The following is a 12,854-nucleotide window of genomic DNA, read 5'->3' as shown; positions in this document are numbered from 1 at the left end:
AATAAATAAAAAAAATTATGCACATTATTTTTGTATAAGAGAAGATTTATTTGGGAAAACAAATAACTTTATTTAGTTAATAAATAAAATAATGAAATAAAGGAAAAAAATGATAAATAGGTGACAGGTAAGTTAGGTAGTTGGGGTGTCCATCTTGGCGCAGAGGGAAGGGAGGGAAGCGAGGGGTTTCCCGGTGCCATCCATCTGTTTGATTCATCCGGTTCTTCCGCTCTGGCGCCACCTAGCGCCACCACCGAACCCTAGAATGCCCCTTCCGCATAATTGTAGGGTTTTCTCTCTGCCCAATTCCATCAGTTAGGGTTTTCAGCTGCCTTCTCTTCTCTTCTCTTGGTTCATCCTCTTCCAGCAGGGATTGCAGAGATGGTACGGCTTGGTTTCTAAGGGAGGTTTTGGTTTCACCTCTCTGCGGCGGCGACGGCGAAGATGGCCCCACGGCGGCACGGCGTGGGGGTTAGGACCTGGTAGTTCTTGTGGATAAAGGGTGTTTCTGGAATGGAAGCATCGATTAAGGGGGGAATGATTTTGGGGTCGTCGCAGAGAGGTAGGGTGGGCCTTTGGTGTCGATTGCGGTTCCGGTTGGCGTTTGGTTCGTCTTTGTCCGCGGCCGCGTCCGAAGGATTCGCTGGTAGGCGCAGTGAGATGCCGATGCGATGGACTGCCGTGGCTCGTCTCTGAGAAGGCGAGGCTGCGGGGTCCTTTTGCGTTGGCTTGCATCATTTTTTAGGGATTCCGATAACATGAACGGCTCGCCGACCGGAGACCGGTGTTCCGGCGAATCAGAGCTGCCTGATTTGGAGATTGCGGAAACGGACCCTAGTGGTCGATACATCCGGGTGAGTTCTGTCGACAATGGGAATGGCCTCATTCTCATCTGTGAAAAGATGATCGAAAATTCGTTTTATGTTTATAGGATTCTCAGACTGATTTTTGATGGAGGTTCTTTTTTTCTCCCTCAAATAATTGAATCTATTGTTGTATTATTTGTTCATAGCTTATATCTTATGATATTTGCATTAGCATTTATTTGATTGCGATCTTGTATGGTTGTTATCAGTATACGGAAGTTTTGGGTAAGGGAGCATTCAAGACTGTGTATCCTTCAAAATTTCCATTTTTTCTTTCCATCGTTTATCCAAATTTGAAGGTGAAGAACAAAGAGAGTTGGGATTGGGCCTCTTAACCTTGTCTATCCAGATACAGGTCATTTGATGAAGTAGATGGGATAGAAGTGGCATGGAACCAAGTCAAAATGGGCGATGTCTTACGGTCGCCTGAAGATTTAGAGAGATTGTATTCGGAAGTGCATTTGCTGAAATCGCTTAAACACGATAACATTATCAAATTTTTTAGTTCATGGGTCGATGAGCAGAAGAAGACCATCAACATAATTACGGAGTTGTTTACGTCTGGGAGTCTAAGAAAGTAAGTTGGAGTCACCCCTTTCAATTATTGTTTCATGACTTATCATGAAATTCTTAATTTTTTGTGGTATACTTTGAGATCTTTGTAGATATGGCAGTGAAATAAATTTTCAAATAATATTAGGTACCGTCTGAAACATAAAAAGGTGGACATGAAGGCTGTAAAGAACTGGGCCAGACAGATTCTTCGTGGACTGCAATATCTTCATGGGCATAATCCACCCATTATTCACAGAGATTTGAAATGTGATAACATTTTCGTTAATGGAAATCATGGGCAAGTAAAGATCGGAGATCTTGGATTAGCAACTATTATGCAGCAGCCTAGTGCCCGAAGCGTGATTGGTAACTAATAACTTGAATTGTTTGTGGGTTGATATTTTGATTTTGGTTTTTGTCAATCTTTACTGCTATCCAACTCTCTTTACCTTAGGGACTCCTGAGTTCATGGCTCCAGAGCTTTATGAAGAAGAGTACAACGAACTTGTTGACATATATTCCTTCGGCATGTGCTTATTGGAGATGGTCACATTTGAGTACCCTTACAGTGAATGCAAGAACCCAGCCCAGATTTATAAGAAAGTCTCTTCTGTAAGCTTGCTGATGTGTTAGGTTAAATTGATCTTATTATGTCTGGTATTGCTATTCATCCATTATTTCCCTTTCAGGGGATCAAACCTGCAGCCTTAGACATGGTTAATGATCCTGAAGTAAAGTTGCTTATTGAGAAATGTCTAGCCCCAGCATCGGAAAGGCCTTCTGCAAGGGAGCTTTTGAAATATCAATTTCTTCAGCACATTGATTTAAAAGAGCAAGCCTGCAACTCTCTGCAATTACCCACTTTAGTGCCCCAAACCTCAAACTTGGAAGGTTCGTCTGTGCACTCTGATGCGGCTTCTGTTACTCAGGTGAAGTCTGGACCATTATCAATGGACATAGATTATGACTACAAGCAGTCATCTATGAGCACTAATTCGAGGAACAGCATAAATACCCACTGCTTTCCAAGCTTGGAATACGAGAGGTCCAAAAAGAACTATTCGTTCAGGTTGAAGGGAGACAAAACTGATGCTAATTCTATATCTCTAGTTCTGAGGATTGCTGGCCCTGATGGTAAGTGATGATCTGATATAATGGGTGGGAAGATTAATTAACTGAATTTGCACGTCAGTTACATTAGACAATCCTTGGGCCTTGGGTTGTTTCAATTATAGCCATAGCTTCGTAATGACAAGATAATCTTTTGTTGTAGGTCGTGTGAAGAATGTGCATTTTATGTTTTACCTTGACAGTGACACGGCACTTTCGGTGGCCAGTGAGATGGTGGAGCAGCTAGATCTCTCTGATCAAGATGTCACATTTATTGCAGAGTTCATTGATTTCCTGATAATGAAACTAATACCTGAGTGGGAACCTTCCGTTCCCCCCTCAGAAAATGGAACAAACTGTGTCCGGACAGAATCTAAGGTGCCGGAGCATGCTCGGTTCTCCGTTGGTTATTCATGGGATGGAGTACATGGAAGCAGTGCTGTCAAAGGCATAGAAGATGTCCTGTCTGGGTCAGATTTGGAGAATTATTGCATTGATCTGAGTTCTGTGGAGGGTTCCATAAAGCGGCAGCATGAGGATGGTGCATTTACAAAACCAGACGATGCCATGTCCCATGGTGGATTTGATTCCCCTTCAAGTTCTGCTGCTGCAGCGGACCAGGAATCCCTTGAGTCAGTTGCCTCTGGGGTCTCAACTGAATGTTCTAATGTTGTTGATTTGGTTCCTGAAACGAGGGAAAACAACGTCGCAGATGTGGCAAATTTAGATTTGTCAGTCTGTAATTTAAACGATTTTGCTGATATTGCGAACACCCGGAGCTATGCCTCATCGTCTTTGGAGGAAGACGAGGATGAGGAGTTGAAAGCGGAATTTGATTTGATTAGCCAGCAGTACCAGCAATGGTTTCAGGAACTCTCGAGGCAGCGTGATGAAGCACTTGAGGAGGCTAGGAAGCGGTGGGCCACAAAGAATAAACAGCCAGCTGCTTGACGCTAATTAGCTTGACATTGATCATTGTTTCCCTTAATTTTCGAGGAATGTCTTTGATCATTTGCTCGAAAATAAACTTGTTCCGTTTCGAGCAACGTCTTGATTTTCTTTATCAACTTTTCTCTGTGTGGGGAAATATCATGATGAATTAAAGAGTTTTCTCAGAAGATTCTCAAGCAAGCAGTCATGATGTGCTTGATTGTGCTGCTGACTAGTTAAGAGGACTCCTGGACTCCCCTTCCTATCTCTGTATAAAGTTAAGAGCAAGAAAGAGTGCTGGTTTTAATCTCTTCACCTCCATCAGATTCAAGGACTTAGGAGCACGTCTTGGCAGGTCAATCGAACTCTTCTCGGCAAAAGATAGTGTTGTTCAGTCAGTGCTTGAACTATCAATCGACACGTGCTCGAAAAAATTAGATTCATGCATTTCAAGTTGTAAAAAAAGTTAACGCGCCACGCAAACCAAACAGCGGAAACATAAACAACCATTGCCGTTAAAGTTTAAAATTCCTCTTCACAAACGAGGGAGACGCCAGATTCAAGTCGCAGGGTTTTCTAGAGAAATTCGAATCAGGAAGCAACTTTTGTCAGTAATCATAACAAGGCCTCATTTTTCTCATTTGCCCGATATACGCGTTTTGCCAAAAATGTTAAAATTAAAAGCTGAAGGATTATAACAAGTATAAAGTTTCGTTTAATCTCAACTTTCGTTTGGCAGTTCTCAGCAAAAGTGAGGACCCCCCGGAGAAATCAGAGTACTGCAATTATCGTCGAAAGAGAGAGAACCTTGAACGAAAATATTCATCAAGGAGAGAAGGGATCCTTAAAATTTGAGCAAATAATATATAAAGAAAATAAAATACTGAAATAACAATCTTAAAAAATACCGACCGTTGGGACAATGAAATCCACCCAATGTTCTCAAGTTCCATGCTATTTCAAGGCAGGTATTATAGACAACCCCATCAAAGAAACCCCCAACTACACAAATATCGTTCTTCATTAATCGATACAGGCTTTAGTGTGGCGAACATATATACTGGGGTTGCCAGGAACAAAGCTTAATTCTGCAAACACAACCTAACATTAGGAAGCTTACTTAAGGTCAACTTAAACTGCAAATGGATTTACACCAACCATATGATGGATGTTCATATGTACGTAACTTTTCAGCTCCCAAATTTTGAAGGCGTTAAGTCAATCCCTTAACCAGGTGTTCTGAGATCTTGTTGGCGAGCGCATAATAGAGAGAAGAATCTCCATACACCACCAATCATAGAATGATAAAGTAAACCGAAAGGATTTCTTTGTTTTCTGTTTTTTTTTTTAAACCATAGTTTTAATAAAGTTCAACTCTCCTAAGTCATATCTATATTTCACCAAAACAGCAGTCCTATTTTTTCATCCTGTTTTGATTGGGAACCATCTGAGGAAACAATGTAAAGAAAAAAGCAAGAACAACAAGGAGACGAATGTCTGCATGGCGAAAAGTGCCTAATATAGCCTGGAAACTAACAGTCAAGCAGACACCGAACTCAAGGGAGTAGAACACAGAGAAGCTTAAGAGCAGGTTACTACCCAAACTTCAAAGATAAGGAGCTAGCAAGCTAAATAACCATGCAAAAATGATGGAAATGCTTGCTGTCAATTCTTGACAAACCCTCTCTGGCTTGACAGACTAGGTTAATTGAAGTGTTGCCATTGGTGCCCACACGATCTATTGCAGCATGTGAAAAAAATTGTTGCACCTTCATCAGCAGATCGCGTCTGCATGTCATAACTGTATGCTTCCCCATGACCACATCGTGGGCAGGTTTCTGCATGAGTAAAGAAAAAACAATTGGTGAAACTGGTAAAAAACATCCCTAGTTGTTCACTGTAAAACATGGACAATTCTTCTAATATTGTTTTTACACGGGAAATCGAGCCAACAGTAAAGCAAAAATGTTTTGCCTGTTTTATTGAAAAGTACTAGTAACGCATTGTCTGAGTTTTGTGTCAGGCCACACATGATGATCCAATGCAAAATGGAGAAATCTATCCTGTCATTTCAGCCGCATCTCAGATTATTCCATTAAAATTTTTGAGCTCCTTAGGACCCAGTAAGTACCATATGTTTTAGGGGCAAATTGACCTCTCTTCTTCAACCAGGACTTCCTACCAATCCACCACTCAGTGCCTCAAGCAAACACCTCCCTCTCTCTCTCTCTCTCTCTCTCTCTCTCTCAACAATAGGATAAATTAACACTTGGGTGCAGCATCGACAAAAAAAAGAAAATCAACTTTGTTCTTGGAAATCTCCACTGGCATATGTTTTTATGAGAAAGAAATCATAGTAAATGGAAACTTATGAATGAAAATGAAATGAAAAACTTGCAATAATTCTATCATAACATGAAGATAAGATGAAAAAAGGAATGCTTTCATGACAGATATGCAGGGACTTTTAAGAGTATTGAAGACCATTTGATACTGCAAGAGAAACTTTCACCCATCCCACATTATCATTAGATCAACATAACCATACAATATTCAGGACATATTTCTCAGCAGGGTGTTCATAGCTTAAAAGGCGTATTTCAACTCCTGGAGATAAAACAAAGAAAAAAGCACGAGATCACAAATGACAGAACATTTCAGTTCAAATGAGGAAAACTTTTCGACGTCAGCCACTGAAGTCTTTGATTGCCATTGAAAGAAGGCCTTACAGGACAACTCAGAATTTAAATGAAGTTCACCAAACTCATAAATGCCGATCAACCTCTAGATGGTTAAAACATGATAAATGAAAATACCATTTAAAGTTTCAACATAGAATAAACACACCAGTCATGAGATGATTAGAAAAACTTTCCTTGACATTAGACATTCACCTCATCAAACTTAGAGGCATACAACTCAGCATTTGACAGTTTCCAGGAGGCCATGGGTTTATGGCCTTGACAGGTTAGTCGATCTAAATTTGACCAAGTCCACCCGTAGCCATTACTCCTAAGCTATACGGAAACCAATCGTTCAGGTATCTTAGTCCACAAGGTAACACAAGCTTAATCTTTGTAGGATTCCAATTAGGACTGTAGTTTCTACTGGAAGTCAATCAGTTCGGAAAAAAAGCTTTGCAGACAATAAGTGCTGCATAATGTGTTATTTCATTTTTATTTATCTGTTTGACTAATACGAACCATAAAGAATCTGGCTTGAAGAGAAACAGTGGAATAACAACTTCCATTTGGAAATGCTGGAGGAGAGGTCCATCGGCGCACAACTTCATTTATAACCTTTGTAACATTCGTTTGGTTAGACATCAACAAAGTGTACAAGTGAAACATTCCAACCGTTCTTCATAGTAAAATAAATGGTTTCATCTATTGTCAATTTTAACTTTTTACCAGGATAGTTTGATAAATATCAAAACATTTTGTTATAAAATGCTAATGAATCTTTTAATTCTTCATTGCAACGTATCTTTGTGAAAAGCTCCTGAAGAAAGCACGTTTTCATCTGAAAACATAATTTTGCATTCTGTTCTTCCTCACACAGATGATTGTCATTTCTACTGGTAATTTTATTGCAAAAATGTGAGCAAGAGAATGTTTTTTTTTTCCAAAACATCATACAATTGTCTCGAGATGTAAATAATGCGATTGTTGCAATTCACCTCAATAATGCAGCTAATCCGAGTTGGCTTTGTCAAGATGGGTACTAGTTGGCCTAATCATTCCCAGTCTTTAACTAGGACGACCCTAACAGTACCTATCCGATATCAATTAGACCACCTAGCTGATTCATTGATTAAGTACCCAGTCAAGAAAGAATCCTTTTATCTCCTGAAATTTTGTTCCCTATGGGTTTTAAGGTAAATTGATACAGTAATCTCTCTCTCTCTCTCTCTATGTGTGTGTGTGTGTGTGTGTGTGTGTGTACATCCTCAGCTTCATTTCCATCCATATCGTTAGTATTGTCTCATGATGCAATATATGGAATTTCTAGCTGTTGCATATATGGCATATATCTAAAATGTCCTGTTCATCGCCAACTGTTGAAGTACATTGCTTAACGGGGTATTGATTAATTTGAAGCCTTATATCAATTTACTGTTACATGTGCTTGTATTTCTGTGACAATGAATAACGGTTAAAAATTTTAATATTTTTACATAAATGGCCATTTAATTATAATATTCGCTTTGAGCGAAGCATGTATACTTTAAATACTGCAGGCAATTTAGCTATTGAGTTTCTACCAGTCATTTCATTGCTTTTTTTCAGATACCACCCAGGCTTCCTATGGGGTCTACTGGCTAGCGATGTTTACTAGAGACCTCAATGGTCAAGATTGAATGCGGTGGAAACTGCAATTGATATGTGCACTTCATCCAAGCGTGAACTCGTCGTCATAGACATTCAATGCAGTGAAAGTGCTTATGAAACAGAAAGATACCTTGACTTTTGCTCGCATTTTTCATGGCTTCTTCGTAGTTGAATACTAAATCTAATTTTTTCTTTTTGAGTTTTTGCTTGACAGAAATCTGCAATATCATGAAATAATAGTGCTGTTAAACAACAAAGTAGGTATAGTAACCAGAAACAATAACAACAAATGCAAGAAAGAAGCCCAGAGATACTTACCTCACGTTCTATAGGATACGCATATGGACAGGTTGGGCAGAAGAACCTTGAAGATTGACCAAGGTTCGGGCGCTGCACTAGCAGCATGTTGCCACAGGTTGGGCAGAACAACATTTCAAGAACTTAGCAGTTCCACTGGAGCTGACTACAATAATATCTTACAAACTATCCTCGTACCTGTCCAATTGTGAAATGCTGTAATTGCAACTAATTGAAAAATAAATAAGTTCCATGCACAACAAATTTTACCCGAAGAAAGAAAATGAAGAATCAATTCAAGAGATGGAAAATGCCTTTAGTATATTGAGGTTGAAATCCAAGTGCGAAACAAATAGAATAATATGTCCTCGAGAAAGGAACCCTTGCGGTGACTATACTTGTTTCAATACTATTTGAACGTTTGGTGAAGATGGGTTAAACACCGACTTCGGACATATAGAGACATTCGCCTAGAAGGACAGAACTATCATCCCTTTCAGAACATCATATGGTGAAATCCTCAAAGTATCTCGAATTTCAAGTTTCAAGAATTGGATCAATAGATGCATGAAAAAGCGGAAGCAACAAGATTAACCACAATCAGAATGCAAGAGTCGAAAATAAATTGCTCTGAGGGCATAGCTTCTGCCTATGCAACGTAAAGCAGAATCTGAGTAATTAAAAGGACGAGGGCAAGGGAGCGAGGCGTAAGAGACTAACCACATTACTGTTATCGGGAAACCTAAGCAGTTGCAGAGTTCAGATTATTTACGGTTTAGGAGACAAGATGTAAGCGTGTAACATATAGCACAACAGTTTGACGGAGAAAGACGGGTCGAATAGGCAAATTACGCTCTCCAATTCTCTGAAGGCAAACAAACAATAGATGTAAATGGATCATTCAATCCGCATGCACCACACATCCACATCAGATATTTCCACGGTCGCACTGATGGAGAAGTCTTGTGAGAGTTTAGGGGCGAGAGAGAGAGAGAGAGAAAGAGAGAGACCCCTGAGACATGCGGCATCATGCGAGAGAGAGGGAGGCAGATTGAGCGACAGAAAGAGAACCTGGCGAATGAAGCGGTATGAGGGCGGAGAGGAGCATGAACCAAGCGTGCGCGCGGGAGGAAGGGTTGGCATAAATTTCCCTTCTGTTCATTTCCCCTTTCATAAAGAGGGAACACATTCTTCACCCGATGTTTGATTTACTCCCCTTTTGTTATTGGAACATTGCGTTCCAAAGAACTCAGGGCTTTAAAGAGTATGTATTAATATATAACATTACCAAATATGACTAAAGCCAAATCAGAACGTCTAATAAATGAATAAACGGAGAACAAGTTTTGAAAGAAAGCATGATCGCAATTATCCTTTTGAATTGGCAATATTAAATCCCACTGGTTTAGCTTATCTACCGATTTAGATCAGTGGGCTTAGGTTCTCATAGCCGGCAGTAATATTTCAAAAGTCTTAATGATACTCTTTTATTTATGAAATAACACGACTTACATCTTGTTTCTTATCCAAAAATTACGATAATGAAGAGCATCAAAGATCCACATATATGCATTGGCAAAGCGAATTGGGTTCTATTTGGTTTGTGTGTATATCATACGCCGGGCCATTCTTCAAAATCTGGAACATACAACAAAGGAAAAAAAAAATGTTTTTAGTTGAAATCTAGCTAAAACTTCACATTTTTTTTTCTCTTTCCTTTAGGCTCGTTTGATGGCAAGGAAAAATTTAACGTGGTAAATTTACTACGGTAAATTTTCTAAAAAAAAATACAAGATGAAACTTAACCTACCTTCGATTTGAGGATCTATAGGAAAGTTTTTTTGCAGGTAAAATTAACTAAAATTAACTGTGTTTTGATGCACATGGTAAAATGAATGAGAGACTTTCTAAGTGACTGTTGAAATCTGAAAAAAACACTTTGTCACCAAAATTCCGGCCAGCCAATGACAATCAAACGCCCCAAGTCCACGCCGGCGTTCTCTACCACGGCCATGACTGCAAGAGATCACGGTCTCACGGTCTCCCTTATTCCTTATTTCTCTTCTTTCCCTCTCCAACCTTCCCGCTCTGCTTCTCCCTTCCCCTGACAGTTCCCCCTCTGCGTAGTCCGGTGGACAGCCCCCTTCCCCCTCTGCTCCTCCCTTCCCCCTCTTCTCCCTTCTCCCTCTTCCCCCCTCCGCTTCTCCCTTCCCCTCTTCTCCCCTCCGCTTCTCCCTTACCCGTCGTCGCTTCCCCCTCCGCTACTCCCTTCCCCCTCTGCGTCCTCCCATTCCCCCTCTTCCAATTTCACTCGTCCCCCTCCGCTTCGGCCCTTGCAAGTCGTCGATGGGTAAGGGCCACGACGGGTGAACTTTCACCCGAAAAAAAGTCGGCCCTGGCAGGGCCGACTTTTTTTTGCGTGAAATTTCACTCGATCCTCGCGGGCGGGCGCGGTTGCATGGCTAGATCATAACAGCGATCGCAGAATTTGTAACCCAAATCCCTTTGAAATGAACCGCTTTACCGACCATGGGATAATGGGCTTTTTAACTTCACTTATTTTAGTCAAAATCATAAAGTGATCAACATGATTTGATAAGAAGGCACTTTGAATCGTGCTCACCACGTTATCCCATTTTGATGGCTACCAATTTTTGAAGACCCCACGACAACTTGCGGGCTTGCGTGACTCAATGGTCGATCTTAATGACCCATCTCAAACTAATGAGATTGCTGACGGTCTTTTCAACCTTGAAAATGACGCTTGTACTGTATTCAAATCCGATTTATGTCTGTCCATACACTGGTAATAACCACCTCTCATTTGATTTACCTGCAGAGTTACATAAGATTGATAGGATAACACTCTACTGCCACTGCCCACGAGTTTATCCGATCGTTTGCCGGTATTTAGTCACTAAGCTGTGATTTTTGCCTTAAAGCTTACCAGTATACCCACGAGGTCAATAGAGATAAGGCCGCCATGGATTTCAATTGGCACAACAGATGTATTGTCCAAGCAGTGACCAGATCTCAATACCTCAAAAAGTACGTAAACATTCCATAGACATTCAACACCAAGTACTTTACAGAGAACAAAGATCTGGTTGTCCTGCAGGCATTCTAGCATTTTCAATATTTGTTAAAGAATGCCTCTACATTGCCACTTACATTTCTCCACAGACAACTTGTGCGGTCATCATCAAAACACCACTGAATTTTCATGCATGGCAATTATGCCTCCCTCAATACGTAACTTGTCTTTGCAAGAATTTCACTTAGTCATTTATGTGTCATCCTTGCACGGGCTCCACGCTATTCTTGTCTCTATAATTTCACACTTACCGGTTGTCTCCAAGAAGACTTTCACTTCGCTTATTTCCAAGTCAAGAGTAGGAGGGAATCATAAAGTGGACTGCAACGATAACAAACATCTAAAACCATTTTCTCAGATATGCAAGCACCATGTAAGAAGGTACACACTGTTCACATTGAATTCATGTCCAGTTCAGTGAAGGATGAACTGTCAACAGAAATCCTTCGTTTTGGAACTTCCACTTATATACAGTTGAACTTTATGAATGAACAAGACTAATAAGAATAAAACAGATAGCAGTTTGAATCCAGAACACAGACCACCGGCTGCAGCAACAGAGGATACACAATCAGCAATGGCTGAATATTTTCATCTATCAAGATTTCTGTACATGATGAACATCTGGATGCACCACCAAAGAAGTCGCAGACATCAGCACAAAGCAGAACAGAAAGAGCTACCAGTTTTCCTTGACAATCTTTAACTTTTCCAATATGTATTTCCTTCTTTGTACTTTTGTGTTTCTTCATAAGCCCTTACATACTTCCATCCCAAGATCTCCCGACATTCACAGCAATGAACATCAGCAACTGTGTGCAAAACCGGTCATCAGCTGCCGTTCTCTTTTGGCCCTAAAACTACATTCATTGCATGAGCAAAGAGGAATGCTCTGCCATGTCTTCCCTAGACAGATTACAGACACGATTAATACACTATGGTGAAATAGAATGAAAGTGCAAATTTGGAGGAAAATTGGTAGCTGAGTTGAATTCAGCAAAACAGAATGCAAGCAGCTAGGAAGAGAATTTCTAAGTAAACTAAGAGAAATCTGTTTGCAGGTCATTATGAGGGATCCCCAAAAACAAGTCAGATGCTAAGACACAAAAAAGTCTGCAATGGCTAAAAGCAGTCACCTGAAATGCCTTCGATATGATATCGTCGTGAAGAGAGACATTATTCCGACAATTGCAGCAACTATATAGTCGTGGTCCATCCGATTCAACCATCAGTTCTGTCTTGTACAGGCTCAACAGATGCTACTTCACTCTGTAAGATCACTACATCATCAAGTAAAATTGAAACCAAACAAGTTTAAAACTTAGTCATGACAAGCATGCTAACTTCCATTCAAGAAACAAATCCATGTCCGAAGGAATACTGAAACCAAAACATCAGCACTAAAAATAAAAATAAGCAGAGTGTAAAGAATAAACACCATGCTTAGAAGGCATCAAAACCGAACAAGTTTATAAAATAATAAAAACAAAAAAAACGACGTAGATCAGGAGCTTTATTCTTATCCATCAACCATTTGACGTTATAAATAACCTGGCCTAAAGCATATGAGCTAGAAAATAGGAAGTTCATCTTTAATTACAGCAAGCAGACACGATAATTTCTTCCTAAGTTTCATGTGTCGTGTTTACTTGACGCTATACTAATCGCAAA

General features: G+C 40.2%; 3 protein-coding genes and 1 pseudogene across 7 annotated transcripts in view; 1 reads left to right on the top strand and 3 right to left on the bottom strand.

The window, feature by feature from the left end:
* Positions 1-148: 148 nt before the first annotated feature.
* On the top strand, positions 149-3,649 carry LOC116262034 (probable serine/threonine-protein kinase WNK6). Its single transcript, XM_031641041.2, has 7 exons — positions 149-854; positions 1,076-1,113; positions 1,216-1,443; positions 1,567-1,787; positions 1,876-2,033; positions 2,111-2,555; positions 2,695-3,649. The coding sequence occupies exons 1-7, from the start codon at positions 672-674 to the stop codon at positions 3,480-3,482; spliced, it is 2,061 nt and encodes a 686-aa protein (XP_031496901.1). The 5' UTR covers positions 149-671; the 3' UTR covers positions 3,483-3,649.
* A 1,555-nt stretch (positions 3,650-5,204) lies between these two features.
* LOC116263238 (protein yippee-like At4g27745) overlaps positions 5,205-12,854 on the bottom strand; it is a 21,888-nt gene continuing 14,238 nt past the window's right edge. For 4 of the 5 annotated variants that reach the window (XM_031642896.2, XM_031642898.2, XM_050079943.1 and 1 more), the window contains 4 exons: positions 9,602-9,727; positions 8,111-8,287; positions 7,923-8,010; positions 5,205-5,299 (listed from right to left, as the gene is read on the bottom strand). The gene's annotated coding sequence lies outside the window, so the exon portion shown is untranslated. The remainder of the gene's footprint in view (positions 5,300-7,922; positions 8,011-8,110; positions 8,288-9,601; positions 9,728-12,854) is intronic. The other variant, XM_050079944.1, reaches the window with a different exon arrangement.
* LOC116263169 (protein yippee-like At4g27745) lies at positions 11,668-12,463 on the bottom strand (annotated as a pseudogene).
* LOC116262640 (probable serine/threonine-protein kinase WNK6) overlaps positions 12,523-12,854 on the bottom strand; it is a 1,811-nt gene continuing 1,479 nt past the window's right edge. Inside the window, 1 exon segment of the mRNA XM_031642123.2 lies at positions 12,523-12,563. Within this exon segment, the coding sequence (XP_031497983.2) occupies positions 12,523-12,563 (41 nt within the window).

This window comes from Nymphaea colorata, chromosome 10 (assembly GCF_008831285.2).
Source record: "Nymphaea colorata isolate Beijing-Zhang1983 chromosome 10, ASM883128v2, whole genome shotgun sequence".
Classification (NCBI taxonomy): Eukaryota; Viridiplantae; Streptophyta; class Magnoliopsida; order Nymphaeales; family Nymphaeaceae; genus Nymphaea; species Nymphaea colorata.
This window is presented reverse-complemented; position numbering and strand designations above follow the sequence as displayed.

Coding starts and splice junctions, on each gene's coding strand:
- LOC116262034 (XM_031641041.2), top strand. CDS start 672: ATGGACTGCCGTGGCTCGTCTCTGAGAAGGCGAGGCTGCGGGGTCCTT. Junction 1,444..1,566: donor ACGTCTGGGAGTCTAAGAAA/GTAAGTTGGAGT, acceptor AAATAATATTAG/GTACCGTCTGAAACATAAAA. Junction 2,556..2,694: donor GAGGATTGCTGGCCCTGATG/GTAAGTGATGAT, acceptor CTTTTGTTGTAG/GTCGTGTGAAGAATGTGCAT.